Here is a 19,172-nt window from a genome sequence, read left to right as displayed (position 1 = left end):
GGGGGGGTGTCCGGGGGTGTCCCGGGGTCCGGGGCGGGAGGGGGGGGGGTGTCCCGGGATACATCGCAGGGTTGCGGGACACCCCCCCCCACCCCGAGCCCTTCCCACGCTCGGGATTAACGATTCCCCGACGGCTGCGACCGGACCCGGCGGAGCCTCGGGAGCGGAGCAGCGTCCGTAGCCCCGGGGCCCGGTTCCCGGCGGGCGGGAGGCGGCGGCACCGGGGCGGGGCGGGGACGCGGCCGCCCCCGCAGCCCGGTAACGCCGAGCGGTGCCTCCGGTGGTTGCGCCAGAGCCGCTCCCGGGCCCGCGTCCCGCTAATTAATCATTGACAGCGGCGCCGCCGGCGGGGCCAAGGTCCGGCCGGAGCCGCTCAATCGCCGCCGTCCCGGTGCCGGTGCCCGAGGATGTGGCTGTACCTGGCGGCGGTGCTGGCGGGGCTGTACCTGCTGCGGCGCTGGCACCGGGAGCGACAGACGGTGCCGGGGCTCCCGGAGAAGTACGTGCTGATCACGGGCTGCGACAGCGGCTTCGGCAACCTGCTGGCGCGGCAGCTGGAGGCCCGGGGGCTGCGGGTGCTGGCCGCCTGCCTGACCGAGGCCGGGGCCGCGCGCCTGCGGGCGGCCGCCTCGCCGCGGCTGCAGACCGTCCTGCTGGACGTCACCTCCAGCCAGAGCGTCGCCGCCGCCGCCGCCTGGGTCCGGGAGCGAGTGGGCGACCGAGGTAGGACGGGGCGGACGCCCCCATCGTCGCCCCCGGCATGGCCCCGCCAGCCCTCCCGCCACCTCGCCGCCCTGCGCCGGTGCCGGAGCGGGCAGGGGAGCGATCCCGGATCACCCCGTCCCCTCTGCCAGGTCTCTGGGGGCTGGTGAACAACGCGGGGATCGCCATTCCCACCGCCCCCAACGAGTGGCTGACCAAGGATGACTTTGTCAAAGTGCTGGACGTCAACCTGGTGGGGCTCATCGAGGTGACGCTGAGCCTCCTGCCCCTCATACGGCGGGCGCGGGGCCGGGTGGTCAACGTGGCCAGCGTGATGGGCCGCGTCTCCTTTTTCGGCGGGGGGTACTGCATCTCCAAGTTTGGCGTGGAGGCCTTCTCCGACAGCCTCCGGTAAGTCCAGCATGGCAGACACCGTCCCCGGTTTCCCAGTTTGCTTTTCCGGGCTGCGGCTGGCGGAGCCTCCCTCTCTCAAACGCCTTCCTCCTGCAACCGCCAGCGAGCCGGGGCAGGGTTTGGTTCGGTTTCGCTGCTGCCGAAGCGCGAGAGGAGGGGCTGCGGGGATGTTTAGCGGGTGGACCAGATGTCGGGACACCTCGTGCGGCAGCTGTGGGACTTGGGTCCCACGGGAGCCATCCCCTGCCCCGGGGGGACCCTCGCCTCTTGCTGGCAGCCTCTGGCTCCGCTTCCAGCCAAGCTCACGAGAGGCAGCGCGGGGCGCGGGAAGGCAAACGACTTTGGCAGAGCTTTGATTTTCTTGCCCTGCCCCGGCGCTGAGCCTCCCCCATCGGACCTCGCCCTCGTACCGCATCCCGCGGGCAACGGCCCCGCGGTCCTGGGGTTTGCGTTGGCCCCGTCCCAGCTGGACGCAGCGGATGTTTGCTCACCTGCCGCCTCGGAGGCGTCCCGGGGCTGGCGTGGGGTGCCAGGCTGCCGACGGACCCCCGGCGTGAGGCTGTTGGGCATCCCACGCCGGGGCCGGTGCCCAAATGGGAGCCGGTGCCCAAATGGGAGCCGGTGCCCACGTGTCACGGATGCACTCGGGCGCTGCTCCCGTGTCGCCACGGGGCTCGATCCCTTCCAGGCTTGAGATGCGCGACTTCGGGGTGAAGGTCAGCGTGATCGAGCCCGGCTACTTCAAGACGCTGATCACCAGCGTGGAGAACATGGAGAAAAATTTTCTTTCCATCTGGGAGAAGCTCCCGGCAGAAACCAAAGCGAGTTACGGGCAGAATTACTTGAATGAGTGTAAGTACCTCCCCTAAGCGTTAAGCGATGCCGTTTCTCTCCTGACGCGAGGCACGTCCCCGGGCCCACGGGGCGTCCCGCTGCCCCGGCACCCCACCGAGCCGTTCGGCTCGAGGCTCTCAGCCCGGCAGCCTGACCCCGGTGCTTTCTGTCCCCGCAGTTTTGGTATCGCTCAGGAAGATGCAGAAGCGATGCAACCCCGACCTGAGGCTGGTCACGGACTGCATGGAGCACGCGCTGACCAGCCGCCACCCCCGCACCCGCTACTCGGCGGGCTGGGACGCCAAACTGCTCTACATCCCCCTCAGCTACCTGCCGTCGGCCCTCACCGACCTGGTGTACTCCTGGTCCTACCCCAAACCTGCCCAGAAAGCCTGAGACGGGGCCGTGGCGCAGGCAGGGGGACGCGGTGCGGGCAGCCGATGGCGGCAGCAGGTAGGGCCCGGCACCGCAAGGTGGGATCCGACGTCGCCGCAGCTGAGACCGGGCCAAGAGATCCCTGAATTTCTAACTCAGTGCGGGTCTCCGCGCCCGCCACCCTCTGCTCGCGGACCGGTTTGATTCTCAATAAAGACAAATCCTGCTCCCCCCGGCACGGCAGGGCTCGATTTCAGCTTCGGCCGGGGCTGCGGCGCCGAGGCCGCGTCCCCGCTCCCCTCGACGGCCCCGGCGGCGCCGGGCTGTGCCGCGGGAGCTCCGGGGGTCTCCGGCCGTTCCCCTGAGCGCCTGCTCCCTGCAGGGTCCAGCCCCTGCCGGGCTGCGAGAGCCGCGCTCGGCCGAGCCGGCGCTCCAAGGAGGTAACACAGGGATAAAAACCAGACCCGTACAAACCCGGGCAGGTTTCCCCCTGGGCACAGGGTTGAGCAGCTTCTGCTCGGGTCTTCCTCCTCCTCTTCCTCCTCCTCGGTGCCCCACGGGCATCCCGGGCGGTGCCTGCGCCTGTGCGCGGCTCTGCAGACCCACGGGCCCGGTCAGTGGAGGCTGCCCAGCTCCAGCAGAGCGTGCCCGGGCACCGCCACGGCTGGAGACACCCCTTTGCCCGTGTCCGGGCTCGCCCCAGCGTGGGACGAGCAGAGCCGGTGCGAGAGGAGGAGCCCAGGGCCAGGAGATGCCGATGGTGCCTGGAGAGTTCAGCCAAATCCGGCTCCGTGGGGCGGCTGGATCCACCCCGCCCACGCAAACGGCCATTAAAGGCCACAGCAGAGCTCCAGGCACACGGATCTGCACGGGGCGAGGCCGGGAATTGCGATGGAGAGAGGGAAAACTTTTCACATGGCGGTGCCGCAATCCTGCCTCTCCTCCAGCCTGTCCCGGATCAGCCCCCAGGGGCACGGGCTGGGCCGGTCCTGCGCACCGGGCACTATAAAAGGGGCACGGACACGGAGGGCACAGAAGGCTGTCACCGAGCCGGTGCCCGAGGATGTGGCTGTACCTGGCGGCGGTGCTGGCGGGGCTGTACCTGCTGCGGCGCTGGCACCGGGAGCGGCAGACGGTGCCGGGGCTCCCGGAGAAGTACGTGCTGATCACGGGCTGCGACAGCGGCTTCGGCAACCTGCTGGCGCGGCAGCTGGAGGCCCGGGGGCTGCGGGTGCTGGCCGCCTGCCTGACCGAGGCCGGGGCCGCGCGCCTGCGGGCGGCCGCCTCGCCGCGGCTGCAGACCGTCCTGCTGGACGTCACCTCCAGCCAGAGCGTCGCCGCCGCCGCCGCCTGGGTCCGGGAGCAAGTGGGCGACCGAGGTAGGACGGGGCGGACGCCCCCATCGTCGCCCCCGGCATGGCCCCGCCAGCCCTCCCGCCACCTCGCCGCCCTGCGCCGGTGCCGGAGCGGGCAGGGGAGCGATCCCGGATCACCCCGTCCCCTCTGCCAGGTCTCTGGGGGCTGGTGAACAACGCGGGGATCGCCATTCCCGCCGCCCCCAACGAGTGGCTGACCAAGGATGACTTTGTCAAAGTGCTGGACGTCAACCTGGTGGGGCTCATCGAGGTGACGCTGAGCCTCCTGCCCCTCATACGGCGGGCGCGGGGCCGGGTGGTCAACGTGGCCAGCGTGATGGGCCGGCTCGCTTCCTTCGGGGGAGGCTACTGCATCTCCAAGTTTGGCGTGGAGGCCTTCTCTGACACCCTCCGGTACGGCGGTGGCGACCACCCGTGGTCCCTGGTGTTCCCCTGTGCCAGGGCTCGTCCGGCAGCCGGGCGCTGGCAGGCACAGACGTGCCGGGCGGCTCTGCCCCACTTTCCCCACGCAGGGTTTTACGCTGCACCCGGTTACATCCATCCCCGCAGCGCGGAGCGGCGGCGAGATGGGGCGGGGGGTTGTGAAATACCCCCCCCGGTCACCCACAGGTTGGGAAACGGGGGCCCGGCTGGAGCAGCCGTTGAGCAACCAGAGGAAGGGTTTCGAGAAAGGAGAAGGCTCCCCTGCACCCACCCTGGGGGCAACGGGGCGCCCGGGGGGGGGTGTGTGTGGGGGGGTGGGGGTGTCATGGGCTCCCCCTCACCCCGTGCGGCTGATACCTGCCCCCACTCCAGGCGCGAGATGCGACCCTTCGGGGTGCGGGTCTCCATCATCGAACCCGGCGGCTTCCGGACGGCGATGACCGACCCCGCGACGCTGGTGAAGGGCTTCGAGCGCCTCTGGGAAGGGCTCCCGGCGGAGACCCGGGCAGCCTACGGCCGCCGTTACCTGGAGACCTGTGAGTACATCCCTGGTGCCCCCGCTCCTCCCCGGTAGCCCCCCCACCGCCGCTGCCGGCAGTCCGGGCTGACCCCGCTCTACCCACCCAGATGCCAAGAGCTCGGTGCTGCTGTACCGGCTGAGCAGCCCCCGTCTCTCCCCGGTCACCGGAGCCGCGCAGCACGCGTTGCTGGCCCGTTCCCCCCGCGGCCGGTATGCGGCGGGCTGGGACGCCCGGTTCCTCTTCCTGCCCCTCAGCTACTGCCCGGCCTGGCTCAGCGACGCCGTTGTCGGGCTCTTTCTGCCCGTCCCGACCGGGGGTACGCCCGCGCACCCCTGAGGATGAACGCACCGCCCCAGGGACGCGACCACGGGCCCCCGCCGGCTTCGGGCCCTTGTTAACACACTCAATAAAGCTGGTGCAAAGCAACGGGCTGCCCGCGGGGACCCCCCCTGCCCTCCACCGCCCTCGCAGGGCTCTGGGGCTCCTGCTGAAGGGGTTTTCCCTTCGGGGACGCCGCTTTCTGCGGGGAACAACCATCGCTTTCGCTCTTCGCAAAGGTCCCGAAGCTGGTTGTGCCTCACCACAGCCCCGCTGGGACCCCCCCGCCGGGGCCCTGCCACGTCCCGGGCAAACACTTCCACCGCCGTGACAGCTGCGGGGCACCGGGCTTTCCTGGTAGCGGTGGCGGCCCTGGCACCGGGTCCCGCCGCTGCGCCGGCAGAGGAAAATCCTGAAGGGCAGAGTCTGGCACCCCCAGAGAAGGCGCCGGGGGTGGTGTGTGTGGGGGTGGTGGTGAGGAAACCCCGGGCTTGTTCTCGCCCCCTGGGAGAACCGCTCCTGCCACCGTGCCAGCAAAGAAAAATCCCGAACGGCCGGGGCTGTCGTCGCTGGCGAAGGCGCAAGGAGGGACGACCCGGGCTTGTTCTCACCCCCCCACACGCCCCCCGGGGGAAAAGCTGCTGCTGCCGCCTCAGCCCCGGGCTTTCCTGGGCCCCGGCCGCCTACGACACCCAAAGGCCGGGCCTGGTCCCTCCAGCCAAGGCGCTGGAGCAACAACCCGGGCCTGTTCTCACCCCCCACCCCGGGGTGAACCGCTTCCACCAGCACCAGCATCCCCCCCCCGGGCTTTCCTGGACGCATCAGCCCCGGCCTCGGGAGCTCCGAGCCCAGAGGAGCCCAGCAGCGGAACGGGCTCCTGAGCCCAGGCTGGGGCTCACCTACCCGGGGCCTTCCCTGCCCCCCGCCCTTCCCACAATCCCCCGGGAAAGGGGCGGCACCCTCCCCCCCCAGAAGCCATAAAGCAGCTGCGGCGGGTCCCCCCTCTCCTCCTCACCGGCTCCGAGCTCCGGGTCGCCCCTCGCCTCTGCTGGGCCTCAGCTCTCAAGTTCCGCGGCTGGTGTTGGGGGGGGGGGCTGTTGCCGCGGAGAAGAGATTTCCCGCCGGGGTCGCTTTATTTTCTTGACCTTCGGATATATGGTGGGGGTGTGTGTGTGTGGGGGGGGGATGCGTTCGTTGTTAACCGTTTTCCGCGGCTTTCGGAGAGCACCGGGAGCCGGTGGCTTCTAGAAGACAGGAGCCTTTCCCGGAGGACCGCGGGGCCATAGAGGCGCGCTTCGGAGGCCTGAGGGGGCGCTTCCGGTGTGGCGGAGGACTGAGTTGCCATGGGAACGCACCTCGGAGGGCTGAGGGGGCACTTCCGGTGCCGCGGAGGACTGAAGTGCCATAGAGACGCACTTCGGAGGACTGAGGGGGCACTTCCGGTGTCCCGCAGGGGCTCGCTTAGCTCAGCTTCCGTCCCGTCCCTGCGTCTGAGGGAATTCCGCTACTCTCTTCCGGGCTATTTTATTTTTTTTTTTTTTTAAGATGCTGAGCTCTAATTGGGGATTTTTCGTTTTGTTTTGTCCTCCAGGCGCCTCGTCGGACGCGGCTCGTGCTGCTGCAGCGATGCCCCAGCCCGGCTTTGCAGCCGGTAGCGGAGCCCCCCCCCACAACACCCCGCGAGGGGAAGGGGCCAGCCCCGGGTCTGGGCGTTTTGGGCCTTTTTTTTATTTTTTTTAGCGTGAATTAAAAAAAAAAAAGGTGATGATGTCATTTAGGTCATCGCGACGTCACCAAGGCGGGGGCGGCGGGGGAGCAGGTGAGTGGGGAATGGGGGGGGGGGGGGGGTGTTATGTGGGGTTCCCCCCCCCCCCCCCCGCAAAGAGGTGGGTGACGACCCCAAAAATGTCTGAACACTTTTGCGATGCGTTAAAAAAAAAAAAAAAAAAAAGTTAAAATCTGTAAGGGAGGCGTTGAAATAGGGAACAGTCTCTCACTTCTTTTATATAAATGTTGAGAAATAATATCCATTTCTGTACGTAAAATGAGCTTAAAACCTCTATCACTAAGGATTCCGGGGTTCCCTGCGATCTAAAAAGATCTTAGAATAGAAAAATATTTATAAAAAGATATTCGCGTCAAAATAGCTGTGTAAGCAGGCAGTCTAAATAGCTATTTTTATATCGTAAGCGTTAATAAATCGAAGCAGATCTAAGGCTAAACAGATTTTTCTCGATAAGTGGAAACAGATAATATAAATTCCCTAAAAAATAATGTGTGTGTAAATAGATACCGAAGTGTAAATGTATGTGGATTTCTGCAGCCAGAAAGGAAATAATAAATAAAATTTCATGCTCAGAAGCCCAAATTGCCAATTTTGAGGTTGTGGAGGAGGTTCTGTCCCCACCTGCTTCCCCGCGGCACTGGCCCTGGTGCCCCGCGCGGAGCGATGCAGCGTCCCTGGGGCTTGTTTTTGGGGGGAAAACCCCCTGTTGGGCAGGTTTTTGGGGGCGGAGGCACCACCTGGGCTGGGAGTGCGGGCGGGGCCGGGAGCCCCACCCCCCCGGGAAGTGGTTCCGGTCCCCGGTTGGACTAAAGTGGGCTGAGACCGGTCACTGCTCATCACACTAATGAGCCCCCAGAGTGGGGTAATTAAGGGGGTGCTGCCCCCCCCCTCCCCCGTGGCCGGTCCGGGATGCTCCGTGGGGATGGATGCTCCGAGATACTCCCCCTGGGAGGGGGAAGCGGGTGTAATGGGGTTCCGGGGGGGGGGCTCCCAGTGGGATATGGGGGGTGCGAGGGGGTGGGGGACTCCAGGGGGTCCCGGAGGGTCCTGGGGGGCTCCAGGGGCCTCTGGGGGTTCCTGGAGGGGCCGTGAAGGGAATGTCAGGGTTCCCACAAGGCTCCAGAGAGTCCTGGGGGAACACGGGGGCTCCCACATGTCCCCTGTAGGGGTCACACCCGTTCCTTGTAGCAATCACACCCCCAGAGGCATCACACGCCCCCTATAGGGGTCACATATGTCCCCTATAGCAGCCACACACATAACCTATAGGGAGCACACATTCCCTGTGGGCACCACGTGTCCCCTGTAGGCGTCACACATCCCCTATAGGGATCTCACACGTCCCCTATAGCCATCACGTCCCCTATAGGGATCTCACATGTCTCCTATAGGGATCTCTCACATCCCCTATAGCCATTACATCCCCTATAGGGGCCACATCTGACCCCTATAGGGATCACACCTGTCCCCTATAGCCATCACATCCCCCACAGGGATCACACCTGTCCCCTATAGGTGTCACACGTCCCCTGTAGGGATCACGCATGTCCCCTATAGCCATCACACACGTTCCCCTATAGCTATCACATCTCCCACAGGGATCACACATGTCCCCTATAGCGATCGTGTACCCCATGGGTATCACACACGTCCCCTATAGGGATCACACATGTCCCCTATAGCCATCACACACGTTCCCCTATAGCTATCACATCTCCCACAGGGATCACACATGTCCCCTATAGCGATCGTGTACCCCATGGGTATCACGCACATCCCCTATAGGGATCACACACGTCCCCTATAGCCATCGCGTCCCCCAAAGGGATCTCACATGTCTCCTATAGGGATCTCACACATCCCCTATAGCCATTACATCCCCTATAGGGGCCACATCTGACCCCTATAGGGATCACACCTGTCCCCTATAGGTGTCACATGTCCCCTGTAGGGATCACGCATGTCCCCTATAGCCATCACATCCCCCATAGCCATCACACACATTCCCCTATAGCTATCACATCCCCCACAGGGATCACACACGTCCCCTATAGCGATCGTGTACCCCATGGGTATCACACACATCCCCTATAGGGATCACACGCGTCCCCTATAGCCATCGCGTCCCCCATAGGGATCACTCATGTCCCCTATAGGCATCGCGTCCCCCATAGGGATCACACATATCCCCTATAGGGATCACACACGTCCCCTGTAGCCATCGCGTCCCCTACAGGGATCACACCCGTCCGCGATGTGGGGCTCGGAGCACGTCGGGAGCCCGTCCCCAGGCGACTTCCGGCAGACGACTTCCGGCTTCCGGCGGCCGGCTTCCGGCTTCCGGCGCCGCGGCGGGGCCGGGCGGGCGGAAGCGGCGGCCATGGCGGCGGCAGCGGGGACGGGGACCGGGACCGGACCGGGGACCGGGCCCGGTCTGGCGGCACCGCGTACCAAGACGAAGAAGAAGCAGAAGCGGTTCGTGCCGCAGCGGCTGAAGGTGCCGCGGGCCGCCGACCCGCTCCTGGCCGTGCTGGCCTGGGGGGTCAACCACCAGGTGAGGGACCGGGAACCGGGAGCGGCCCTCACAGGCCGCGTTCCCCGCGTGGGCTTCCCCCCGCCTGAGGGACAACCGGGGCCCGTGAACGCACCCCCCCGCTCCGTGGGGTTCCCCCAACCGTCGGGGAGGGGGGGAGGTTCACGGGCCCCGGTTGTCGCCGTTGTACCGGGTGGGTGACTTTGGCGGCGGGGGGGGGGGTTGTGTGTCCGTCCCTCCGCAGATCAACGAGCTGAGCCAGGTCCCCCTCCCCGTCATGCTGCTGCCCGACGACTTCAAAGCCAGCTCCAAAATCAAGGTCAACAACCACCTCTTCAACCGGTGAGGGGTGGGGGGGACGCACACACGCACACGAGTCGGGGGGGGTCCCACGCCGGGAATTTGGGGGGGGGGGGGGAGAGGCCCGAAATCTCACGTTTCCCCCCCAAAAATCCTCAGGGAGAACCTGCCCAGCCACTTTAAGTTCAAGGAATACTGTCCCCAAGTCTTCCGCAACCTCCGCGAGCGCTTCGGCATCGACGACCAGGACTATCAGGTGGGGGTGACGCCTCAAAGGGGGGCGGGGGTCCGTGCGTGACCCACTTCGGGGGACCCCAATTTTATGTGGTTTGTTTCTTTTTCACCCCAAAGGTGTCGCTGACGCGGAGCCCCCCGCACTGGGAAGGCAGCGACCGGAGCTTCCTCCTCTCCTACGACCGCACCTTGGTGGTGAAGGAGCTGTCGAGTGAGGACGTGGCCGACGTCCACGGGCTCCTGTCCCACTACCACCAGGTACGGCGAGGTTTAGGGGGTCTGGGAAGGGGGACGGGGTTCGCCGTCTGTCCCCACGTGTCACTGCGTGTCCTCCGTGTCCCCAGTACGTGGTGCAGTGTCACGGCAGCACGCTGCTGCCGCGCTTCCTGGGGATGTACCGGGTGAGCGTGGAGAGCGAGGAGACCTACCTGCTCGTCATGAGGAACATGTTCAGCCACCGCCTCCCCGTCCACCGCAAATACGACCTGAAGGTGACAGGGGGGGCCCTCCTGACCCCCCCACCCCTGCCCCAGAGGGCCCGGACCACCCCCCCTCCCCCCCCCCCAACCATGGCCTCGCCTCACATCTGCCTCCCCCCTCTCTGCAGGGCTCGCTCGTGTCCCGAGAGGCCAGCGACAAGGAGAAGGTACCGGGGTTGGGGGTGCTGTGACATCCCCCCAGGCTTGAGCGGGGGGGTCTCGTTACCCCCACCCCCCCAATAATGACAGCTCAGTGAGGGCACTGGTGTGCACTGGGAGGAACTGGGTTGCACTGGGAGGCGCTGGGTGGTGCTGGGGGCGCTGGTTTGCACTGGGAGGTACTGGGTCGGACTGGGAGGAGCTGGGGGCACTGGGTTGCACTGGGAGGAGGTGGCTCGTACTGGGCAGTGCTGGGGGCACTGGTTTGCACTGAGGGGCACTGGGAGGTACTGGGTTGGACTGGGAGGTACTGGGTTGGAGTGAGAGGAGCTGGGAGGAGCTGGGTTGTACTGGGGGCACTGGTTTGCACTGGGGGGCACTGAGTTGGACTGGGAGGAACTGGGTTGCTTTGGGAGGTACTGGGTTGGACTGGGAGGAGCTGGGGGCACTGGTTTGCACTGGGAGGAGCTGGGTTGGACTGGGCAGTGCTGGGGGCACTGGTTTGCACTGGGAGGAGCTGGGTTGGACTGGGCAGTGCTGGGGGCGCTGGTTTGCACTGGGAGGAGCTCGGTTGGACTGGGCAGTGCTAGGGGCGCTGGTTTGCACTGGGGGGCACTGGGAGGAGCTGGGGGCACTGGTTTGCACTGGGGGGCACTGGGAGGAGCTGGGGGCACTGGGTTGCACTGGGAGGTACTGGGTTGGACTGGGAGGAGCTGGGGGCACTGGTTTGCACTGGGAGGAGCTGGGTTGGACTGGGCAGTGCTGGGGGCACTGGTTTGCACTGGGAGGAGCTGGGTTGGACTGGGCAGCGCTGGGGGCGCTGGTTTGCACTGGGGGGCACTGGGAGGAGCTGGGGGCACTGGGTTGCACTGGTGCTGGCGCAGACCCACACCGGTTGCCCACCGTGGGCATGGCCATGCTGGGGGTGGGGGGGCTCATCCCTGGGCCTCCCTGGCTGCCCCTCCCTGAGTTGGAGGGTTTGGGGGGGCTGCCCCACATGTACCCCCCCCACACCTTCCAGGGCAAGGACCTGCCCACCCTGAAGGACATGGACTTCCTGAACAAGAACGAGAAGGTTTACGTGGGGGAGGAGGACCAGAAGGACTTCATGGAGAAGCTCAAGAGGGACGTGGAGGTGGGGGAGTCGGGGGGCTGCACCCCCCCGCCCCGGGCCATCTCTGTGGGTGCCCCCCACCCCAAGTGACCCCCTGGTTGGGTGGCCCCCCGAGTCATCTCCTGGTTGCCCCCACCCCAGGTGAACCCTTGGTTGGGTTGGCTCTACCCCAAGAGACCCCTTGGTTGGGTGCCCCCCACCCCAAGTGACCCCCTGATGGCCCCCACCCAAGGTGACCCCTTGATTGGTTAACCCCCCCCCCACACCCCCCCAGGTGACCCGTTGGTGTCCCCCCACCCCAAATGAACCCCTAGTTGGGTTGACCCCACCCCAAGAGACCCCTTGGCTGGGTGCCCCCCACCCCAAGTCACCTCCTCGTGGCCCTCCACCCCAAGTGACCCCCTGGTTGGGTTGACCCTACCCCAGGTGACCCCTTGGTTGGGTGCCCTCCACCCCAAGTGACCCCTTGATTGGTTAACCCCCCTGCCCCAGGTGACCCATTGGTGTCCTCCCACCCCAAAGGAACCCCTGGTTGGGTTGACCCCACCCCAAGAGACCCCTTGGCTGGGTTGACCCTACCCCGGGTGACCCCTTGGTTGGGTGCCCTCCACCCCAAGTGAACCCCTGGTTGGGTGCCCCCCAGCCCAAGTCACCTCCTGGTGGCCCCCCCACCCCGAGAGACCCCTTGGCTGGGTTGACCCTACGCCAGGTGACCCCTTGGTGTCCCCCCACCCCAAGTGACCTCCTGGTTCCCCCCCACCCAGTTCCTGGTGCAGCTGAAGATCATGGACTACAGCCTGCTGCTGGGGATCCACGAGGTGGGGCGGGCGGAGCAGGAGGAGGAGGAGGAGGTGGAGGAAGAAGAAGGGGGGGGCGATGAGGGGGGGGCCGCGGTGGGGGTGGGCTCCTACGGGACCTCCCCCGAGGGCATCGGCAGCTACCTCAACTCCCACCGCCCCCTCGGCCCCGGCGACTTCGACCCCTACGTCGACGTCTACGCCCTCCGCGGCACCGAAGGTGAGTGGGGTGATTTTGGGGGGGGGGGGAGGGGGTGTGGGGGGCACACCCCGGACCTAACTTGTCCCCCCCCCCCCCTCCAAGCCGCCCCCCGGCGCGAGGTCTATTTCATGGGGCTGATCGACGTCCTCACCCAGTACGACGCCCGCAAGAAGGCGGCGCACGCGGCCAAGACCGTCAAGCACGGGGTAAGGGGGGGCACCCCAAAATTGGGGGGGAGGGGGGGCGGGGGGGGCTGGCAGGTGACCCCCCCACACACCTTTAATTTGTGGGGGCGATTGGCAGGGTGCTCTCCTCCCCCCCCCTTATTTTTGGGAGGAGTGGGGTGGTTGAAGCCCTGTTGGGGTCGAAGAAGGAAGGGATGGGGGGGGGGCTGTTTTATTGGGGGGGGGCTGTTTTATTGGGGGGGGCTGTTCTATGGGGACACACACACACGCGGGGGGGGGGGAGCTTGTCCCTGGCAAGGTTTGGGGGGGCAGTCTTGTTGGGGGAAAGGGGGGGTGTTGGGGGTCCTGGGGGGTGTGGGTGGTGCTGGGGGGGGGCTGGCGGTGCTGGGGGGGTCCGAGGGGGGGTTGTCTGACCCTACGCCCCCCCCCCCAGGCAGGAGCGGAGATCTCCACGGTGCATCCCGAGCAATACGCCAAGCGCTTCCTCGACTTCATCACCAACATCTTCGCCTAGGGAGGGGGGAGGCCCCCCCCGGACCAAGAATACCCCCCCCCGGGGTATGCTGCGCCCTCCCCGGGGTGTGCTGCCCCCCCCCCGGCATGCACAGCCACCCCTTACCTCCCCCCCCCCCCCCAGCAGCTCCCCCCACCCCAGCAGGGGGCTTTGCTACTCAAGTGCCTTAACTTTATTTGAGGGGGGGGCATCGGGGGGCTTCTCCCCCCCCCAACTACAGGGGGACCTGGGCCCTTTCTGCCCCCCCCCTCCCCCCCCAAATGTTGGGGGGGGAATCAAACACTACTTGCTCCAGGGTGAGGGGCCCCCCCCGAGGAGAAGGGTGCAGCCCTGCCCCCCCCTTTTGAGCCAGGCCGGGGGGGGGGGGGGCATTTCTTGCCCCCCCCCTCAATATGTGGGACCCGAGGGGGGCACCAGAGCCCCCCCCTCTTTTACTACAGCCCCCAGGGGCGACCCCAGTTCCCATGGGGGGGACCCCAGCCCTGTATGACCCCCGACAGGGCGGGGGGGGCAGGGCCCTGGGGGGGTGAGACAGCCCCCCCCGCCCCCCCCCATACAAGGGGGTGTCCCCCTCCCGTGACCAGCGGGGCCCCCCCATCTTCTTCCCCCCCTCCACTGTGTACTGAGAAATAAATTATTGAACCGGACCCGGCTCTGCCCCATTAGCGGGGACCCCCCCGGACCGCCCCCCTCCCCACCCCGGAACCTTTCCGCCTCCTCCGCGTTACCGGGGACGCCCCCGGAACCCCTCGGCCCGTGCACCGTTCTTCTTGGCTCCGCCCCCTTTCCCGTATGACCCCGCCCCTTTACCCTGTGGCCCCGCCCACTTCCATATGGCCCAGCCCCGCTCCCCAAGCCCCACCCTCCCCGTCCTCCCGCGCCGTTGCCATAGCGACGCTCTCCGCGCTCCTTCCCCTCCCGCCGTGGGCTCGCGCCGTTGCCATGGTCCCCCGCCCCGTTGCCATGGCGGCCCCGCCCCGCGCGGTCACGTGACGCGCGGCAGCTCCGGGCAAGCTCCGTTCCCCCCCCCGCCGCCGCCGCCGCCACCGCCGCCGCCCCGGTCCGGCCGCGCCGCCCCCGCCCCCGCCATGCTGCGGCCGCCCGGCGATGGTGGGTCCAGGGAGGGGGGGGGGGGGTGTGCGTGAAGGTCCGTGGGGGGAGTTGGGGGGGAAGCGGGGGGCGCGGGGCCCCTCCCTGCCCCGTTACCGGCACCGCCGGGCCCGGCCTGCACCGGCCTCCTCGGCCCGGCCTCTACCGAGCGGCCCATCCAGGACCCCGGTAACGGGGCTCTCCCCGCCCCGGGCCTGGCCGTTGTCCCCATCCGGAGACATTCCCCCCCCCCCGGGCCTGGACCGATCCCCCCGGGCCCCAATCTTGCCCCCCAGGCCCAAACCTGCCCCCCTGTGTCCCCCCCCGGGCCCCAGTCTGCCCCCCGAGGTGTCCCCGGGCCTGTCCGGCCCCCCCGGGCCCCATCCTGCCCCCCCCAGACGTTCCCGGGCCTGTCCGGACCCCCCGGGCCCGATCCTGCCCCCCCAGATGTCCCCAAGCCTGTCCGGACCCCCCCGGGCTCCAACCTGCCCCCCCCCCCGCCCATCCTGCACGGAGCCCCCCGTGAAGCTCTTGGGGGGGGGGGGTGGGTGGGCGTGTGACCCCCTACCGGGGGGGGGGCAGCAGCTGCTCTGACGCTCCCTGCCCCCCCCTCACCCCCGTCCCCAGCAGTGGGGACTCCCCCCCCCCCCCCCCCCCATCTAGGGTTGGGTAAACAACCTGCCCCCCCCCCCCCCCAATCCCGGGGTGCTGAAGGGGTTTGGGGGGGCGCCGAGGAGCTTGTAAACCCCCCCCCCCCAAAATTCTCCGGGGGGGGGACACACGCACACACTGGGCCTGTTTGTTATTGTAGGGTCTCCTGGGGACATGGCGGGGGTTACGCTGCCATTATTATTGTAGGGTCTCCCAGGGGGGGTCGGGATCCTTTTGGGGGGGGTGTCAGGTCTGTTTTTGGGGGGGCTGCCCCCCCCCCCCGCCCCCGCCGCCTCGGGTGACTCCCCCTGTGTGTGTGTCGTCCCCGTCCCCCCCCAGCCTGTGGCTTGTGGCTCCGCTGATCTGCTGGCACCTCCGGCTCCTGCTGTCCCCCATGGGCTCACCAGGTGGGTGACACCCCCCCGGCCCCCCCCCCCGGGGCCTGGGGACCCCCCCAGGGGAATGGGGACCCACCCTGGGGTCCTCCCACTCCTGGCTTCTCCCCCTGGGGGAGGGCGGGGGGGCAGGGGGGTAATTAAGGGGTGCCCCAAACCTGGCTGTGACACCCCCGGGAGTCACAGGGCTGTGACCCCCCCTTGGGGGGGTGACTAATCCTTGAGGTGCCACCTTGGCGTGGGCAAATGTCCCCTCCCCGTGTCCCACTAAGGGGGGGGGGGCTTAGGAAGGGGGTGCCCCCCCAACCTCGCCGTGGGTTGCAGGGCTGTGAGCCCCCCCCACCTTCAGCTCAATTTTTGAGCCGGGGGGGGGACACAGAGGTTGAATCCTTGAGGTGCCACCTTGGCGTGGGCAAATGTCCCTTCCATGTGTCCCACTAAGGGGGGGGGGGGGTCTGGAGAAGGGGGTGCCCCCTCCAACCTCGCTGTGGGTCGCAGGGCTGTGACCCCCCCTCAGGTCTCTCAATTTTTGAGCCGGGGCGGGGGGGGGGACAGTGGGAGGGACATGGGTTGAATCCTGGAGGTGCCGCTTTGGGGTGGGCAAATGTCCCCTCCCCGTGTGCCACCAAGGTTGGGGGGGACACCCCTTTCCCCAGCCCCCCCCCCAACCCTGCCGTGGGTCGCAGGGCTGTGACCCCCCCTCAACTCTCTCGATTTTTGAGCCTGGGGGGAGGGACCACACACGGGGGGGGGGGGGGAAACACAGGTTGAATCCTCCAGGTGCCGCCTTGGGGTGGGCAAAGGTTCCCTCCCCATGTCCCCCCAGGGGTGGGGTGGGGTGGGGTGGGGACACCCTTAGGTGCCCCCGCCATCAGTCTCTGACCCCTGGGGGGTGCCCCCCCCCCCCCCTCCGGCAGTGTCCTTTGTCCTCTCCAGGATGGCGGCCTGCGGGGGGGCCGCTAAGAACAAAGTGACGGTTTCCAAACGGGTCTGGGACTTCTTGACCAAGGAGAGCCCGGCCAAGCTGGCCCGCCTGAAGGAGGAGACCAAGGTCAGCATCATGGTGGACGGCGAAACCTCCGACATCTACGTCCTGCAGCTCTGCGTGCCCCCCCCCGGCCCCCCCGGGGGGCTCTGCCCGGCCCGCAAAGCCCTCAAAGCTTTATTGAAAGAAACGGAAAAAGAATTAAAGAAGAAAAACCAACGGCACGGCGAGCTGGTGGGCTGCGTGGCCGTCCTGGAGCCCGGCGGACCCGCTTTGGGGGGCCGGGGGCCAGCGGGGGGCCGCGGCGGCGGGGGGGGTTCGGGAGCGATGGCGGGTTCTTCCCGGGATGAAGAACCCGAGCGGCAATGTCCCATCTGCCTGGGGGAGATCCAGAAGATGAAAACCTTGGAGAAATGCCGGCATTCCTTCTGCGAGGACTGCATCACCCGGGCGCTGCAGGTGAAAACGGCCTGTCCCATGTGCGGCCGCTTCTACGGGCAACTGGTGGGCAACCAGCCCCCCAACGGCCGCATGCTGGTCACCCGCGACGCCGGCCTCCTCCTGCCCGGCTACGAGAAGTTCGGCACCATCATCATCCAGTACGTCTTCCCGCCCGGCGTCCAGGGGGTAAGATGGCACCGGCACCCTCTGGGCGTCCCCAAAACCCAATGGGTGTCCCCCCCCAACCCGGTGGCCCCAATACCCTTGGGTGACCCCAAAACCCGATGGGTGGACCCTCAATCCAGTGGCCCCAGCACCCTTGGGTGACCCCAAAACCCGATGGGTGGACCCCCAATCCAGTGGCCCCAGCACCCTTGGGTGACCCCAAAACCTGATGGGTGGACCCCCAATCCAGTGGCCCCAGCACCCTTGGGTGACCCCAAGACTTGATGGGTGTCACTGGCACCCCTGGGTGCCCCCAAAACCCAATGGGTGTCCCCCCAATGCGGTGTCCCCAGCACCCTTGGGTGACCCCAAGGCTTGGTGGGTGTCACTGGTACCCCTTGGGTGTCCCCTCCCCTGGTCCCCTTGGGCATCCCCAAACCCCACTGGGTGCCCCCGAGTGCCCCCAGCACCCTTGGGTGCCCCCAAAAACCTGATGGGTGTCCCCTTGGGCACCCCAAACCCTGCTGGGTGTCATCGGCTCCCTGAGTGCCCCCAAAACCCGATGAGTGTCCCCCACCCTGGTGGCCCCAGCACCCTTGGGTGACCCCAAAACTTGATGGGTGTCACTGGTACCCCTTGGGTGTCCCCAAACCCCCCTGGGTGTCACTGTCCCCCTGGGTACCCCCAAACTCTGCTGGGTGGCCCCCACCCAGCCCTGCACTCCTGGGTCCCCTGGGTGTCACTGTCCCCCCCTGGGTCCCCCCAAAAGCTGCTGGGTGCCCCTGGGTGCCCCCAAACCCCGCTGGGTGTCACTGTCCCACCTGAGCTGGGTGTCACTGTCCCCCCCTGGGTGTCACTGTCCCCCCTGGTACCCCCAAACTCTGCTGGGTGTCACTGTCCCCCCTGGGTGTCACTGTCCCCCCGGGTACCCCCAAACTCTGCTGGGTGCCCCCCACCCAGCCCTGCACTCCTGAGTCCCCTGGGTGTCACTGTCCCCCCTGGGTCCCCCCCAAAGCCCCCTGGGTGTCACTGTCCCCCTGGGCTGGGTGTCACTGTCCCCCCTGGGTCCCCCCAAAAGCTGCTGGGTACCCCTGGGTGCCCCCAAACCCCCCCACCCCTGGGTGTCACTGTCCCCCCTGGTACCCCCAAACTCTGCTGGGTGTCACTGTCCCCCCCCTGGGTGTCACTGTCCCCCCCTGGGTCCCCCCAAAAGCTGCTGGGTACCCCTGGGTGCCCCCAAACCCCCAAACCCCCCAAACCCCCCCACCCCTGGGTGTCACTGTCCCCCGTGGTACCCCCAAACTCTGCTGGGTGTCACTGTCCCCCCCTGGGTGTCACTGTCCCCCCCTGGGTCCCCCCAAAAGCTGCTGGGTACCCCTGGGTGCCCCCAAACCCCCCTGGGTCCCCCCCAAACCCCAATCCCCCCGTCCCATCCCATCCCTCCTGCCCCACCGTGACCCCCCCCCCACGCCCTTTGCCATATCCCCCCCCCCCCCCCCCCCGCAGGTGGAGCACCCCAACCCGGGGGTGCGTTACCCCGGCACCACCCGCGTCGCCTACTTGCCCGACTGCCCCGAGGGCAACAAGGTGCTGGGGCTGTTCCGCAAGGCCTTCGCCCAGCGCCTCACCTTCACCGTGGGCACCTCCATGACCACGGGCCGCGCCAACGTCATCACCTGGAACGACATCCACCACAAGACCAACTGCACCGGCGGGCCCCAGCTGTACGGGGGGGGCACCCCGGGGGCGGGGGGGGGGGGGGCATCACCCCTGGGAATGGCGGGGGGGGGGGGGGGGAGCTGGGGAGCACCCTGGGGGTAGGTTATGGGGGACTGGGGGGGGTTATGTCACCCCTGGTACGGGCCTGAGGTGGGGGGGGGCACCCTGGGGACTGGTTATGGGGGACTCGGGGGGGGGCATCACCCTTGGCAAGGGGGGGCACACCCCAGGGACAGGTTATGGGGGACTAGGGGGGGGTTATGTCACCCCTGGTACGGGCCTGAGGTGGGGGGGGGACCCTGGGGACAGGTTACGGGGGGCTGGGGGGGGGTTATGTCACCCCTGGTACAGGCCTGAGGTGGGGGGGGACACCCTGGGGACTGGTTATGGGGGACTCGGGGGGGCATCACCCTTGGCAAGGGCGGGGACACCCCAGGGACAGGTTATGGGGGACTGGGGGG

At 67.6% G+C, this 19,172-nt stretch overlaps 4 protein-coding genes across 5 annotated transcripts; all 4 read left to right on the top strand.

Annotated features, from left to right (window-relative positions):
• Positions 1-89: 89 nt before the first annotated feature.
• On the top strand, positions 90-2,563 carry LOC141734046 (retinol dehydrogenase 16-like). Its single transcript, XM_074565247.1, has 4 exons — positions 90-723; positions 855-1,113; positions 1,805-1,968; positions 2,129-2,563. Exons 1-4 carry the CDS (start codon positions 408-410, stop codon positions 2,344-2,346), a joined length of 957 nt encoding a protein of 318 aa, XP_074421348.1. The 5' UTR covers positions 90-407; the 3' UTR covers positions 2,347-2,563.
• Positions 2,564-3,388: 825 nt separating this feature from the next.
• LOC141734045 (retinol dehydrogenase 16-like) lies at positions 3,389-5,040 on the top strand. Its single transcript, XM_074565246.1, has 3 exons — positions 3,389-3,704; positions 3,836-4,660; positions 4,752-5,040. Exons 1-3 carry the CDS (start codon positions 3,389-3,391, stop codon positions 4,979-4,981), a joined length of 1,371 nt encoding a protein of 456 aa, XP_074421347.1. The 3' UTR covers positions 4,982-5,040.
• A 4,036-nt stretch (positions 5,041-9,076) lies between these two features.
• Positions 9,077-13,912, top strand: PIP4K2C (phosphatidylinositol-5-phosphate 4-kinase type 2 gamma). Of its 2 annotated transcripts, none has more exons than XM_074565134.1 (10): positions 9,077-9,303; positions 9,527-9,624; positions 9,742-9,838; positions 9,934-10,074; positions 10,161-10,307; positions 10,424-10,462; positions 11,476-11,634; positions 12,333-12,585; positions 12,670-12,773; positions 13,186-13,887. In XM_074565134.1, exons 1-10 carry the CDS (start codon positions 9,130-9,132, stop codon positions 13,264-13,266), a joined length of 1,293 nt encoding a protein of 430 aa, XP_074421235.1. In that variant the 5' UTR covers positions 9,077-9,129; the 3' UTR covers positions 13,267-13,887. The 2 variants fall into 2 exon arrangements, with proteins under 2 accessions (XP_074421235.1, XP_074421236.1); XM_074565135.1 differs by having other exon boundaries at positions 9,078-9,303; positions 11,476-11,589; positions 13,186-13,912.
• An 89-nt stretch (positions 13,913-14,001) lies between these two features.
• Positions 14,002-18,813, top strand: LOC141733845 (putative E3 ubiquitin-protein ligase DTX3). The gene is made up of 4 exons (XM_074564793.1): positions 14,002-14,376; positions 15,346-15,413; positions 16,338-17,013; positions 18,499-18,813. The coding sequence occupies exons 1-4, from the start codon at positions 14,374-14,376 to the stop codon at positions 18,811-18,813; spliced, it is 1,062 nt and encodes a 353-aa protein (XP_074420894.1). The 5' UTR covers positions 14,002-14,373.
• The last annotated feature ends 359 nt before the right edge of the window (positions 18,814-19,172 follow it).

The sequence above is a fragment of the Larus michahellis genome, chromosome 22 (assembly GCF_964199755.1).
Source record: "Larus michahellis chromosome 22, bLarMic1.1, whole genome shotgun sequence".
Classification (NCBI taxonomy): domain Eukaryota; kingdom Metazoa; phylum Chordata; class Aves; order Charadriiformes; family Laridae; genus Larus; species Larus michahellis.
This window is presented reverse-complemented; position numbering and strand designations above follow the sequence as displayed.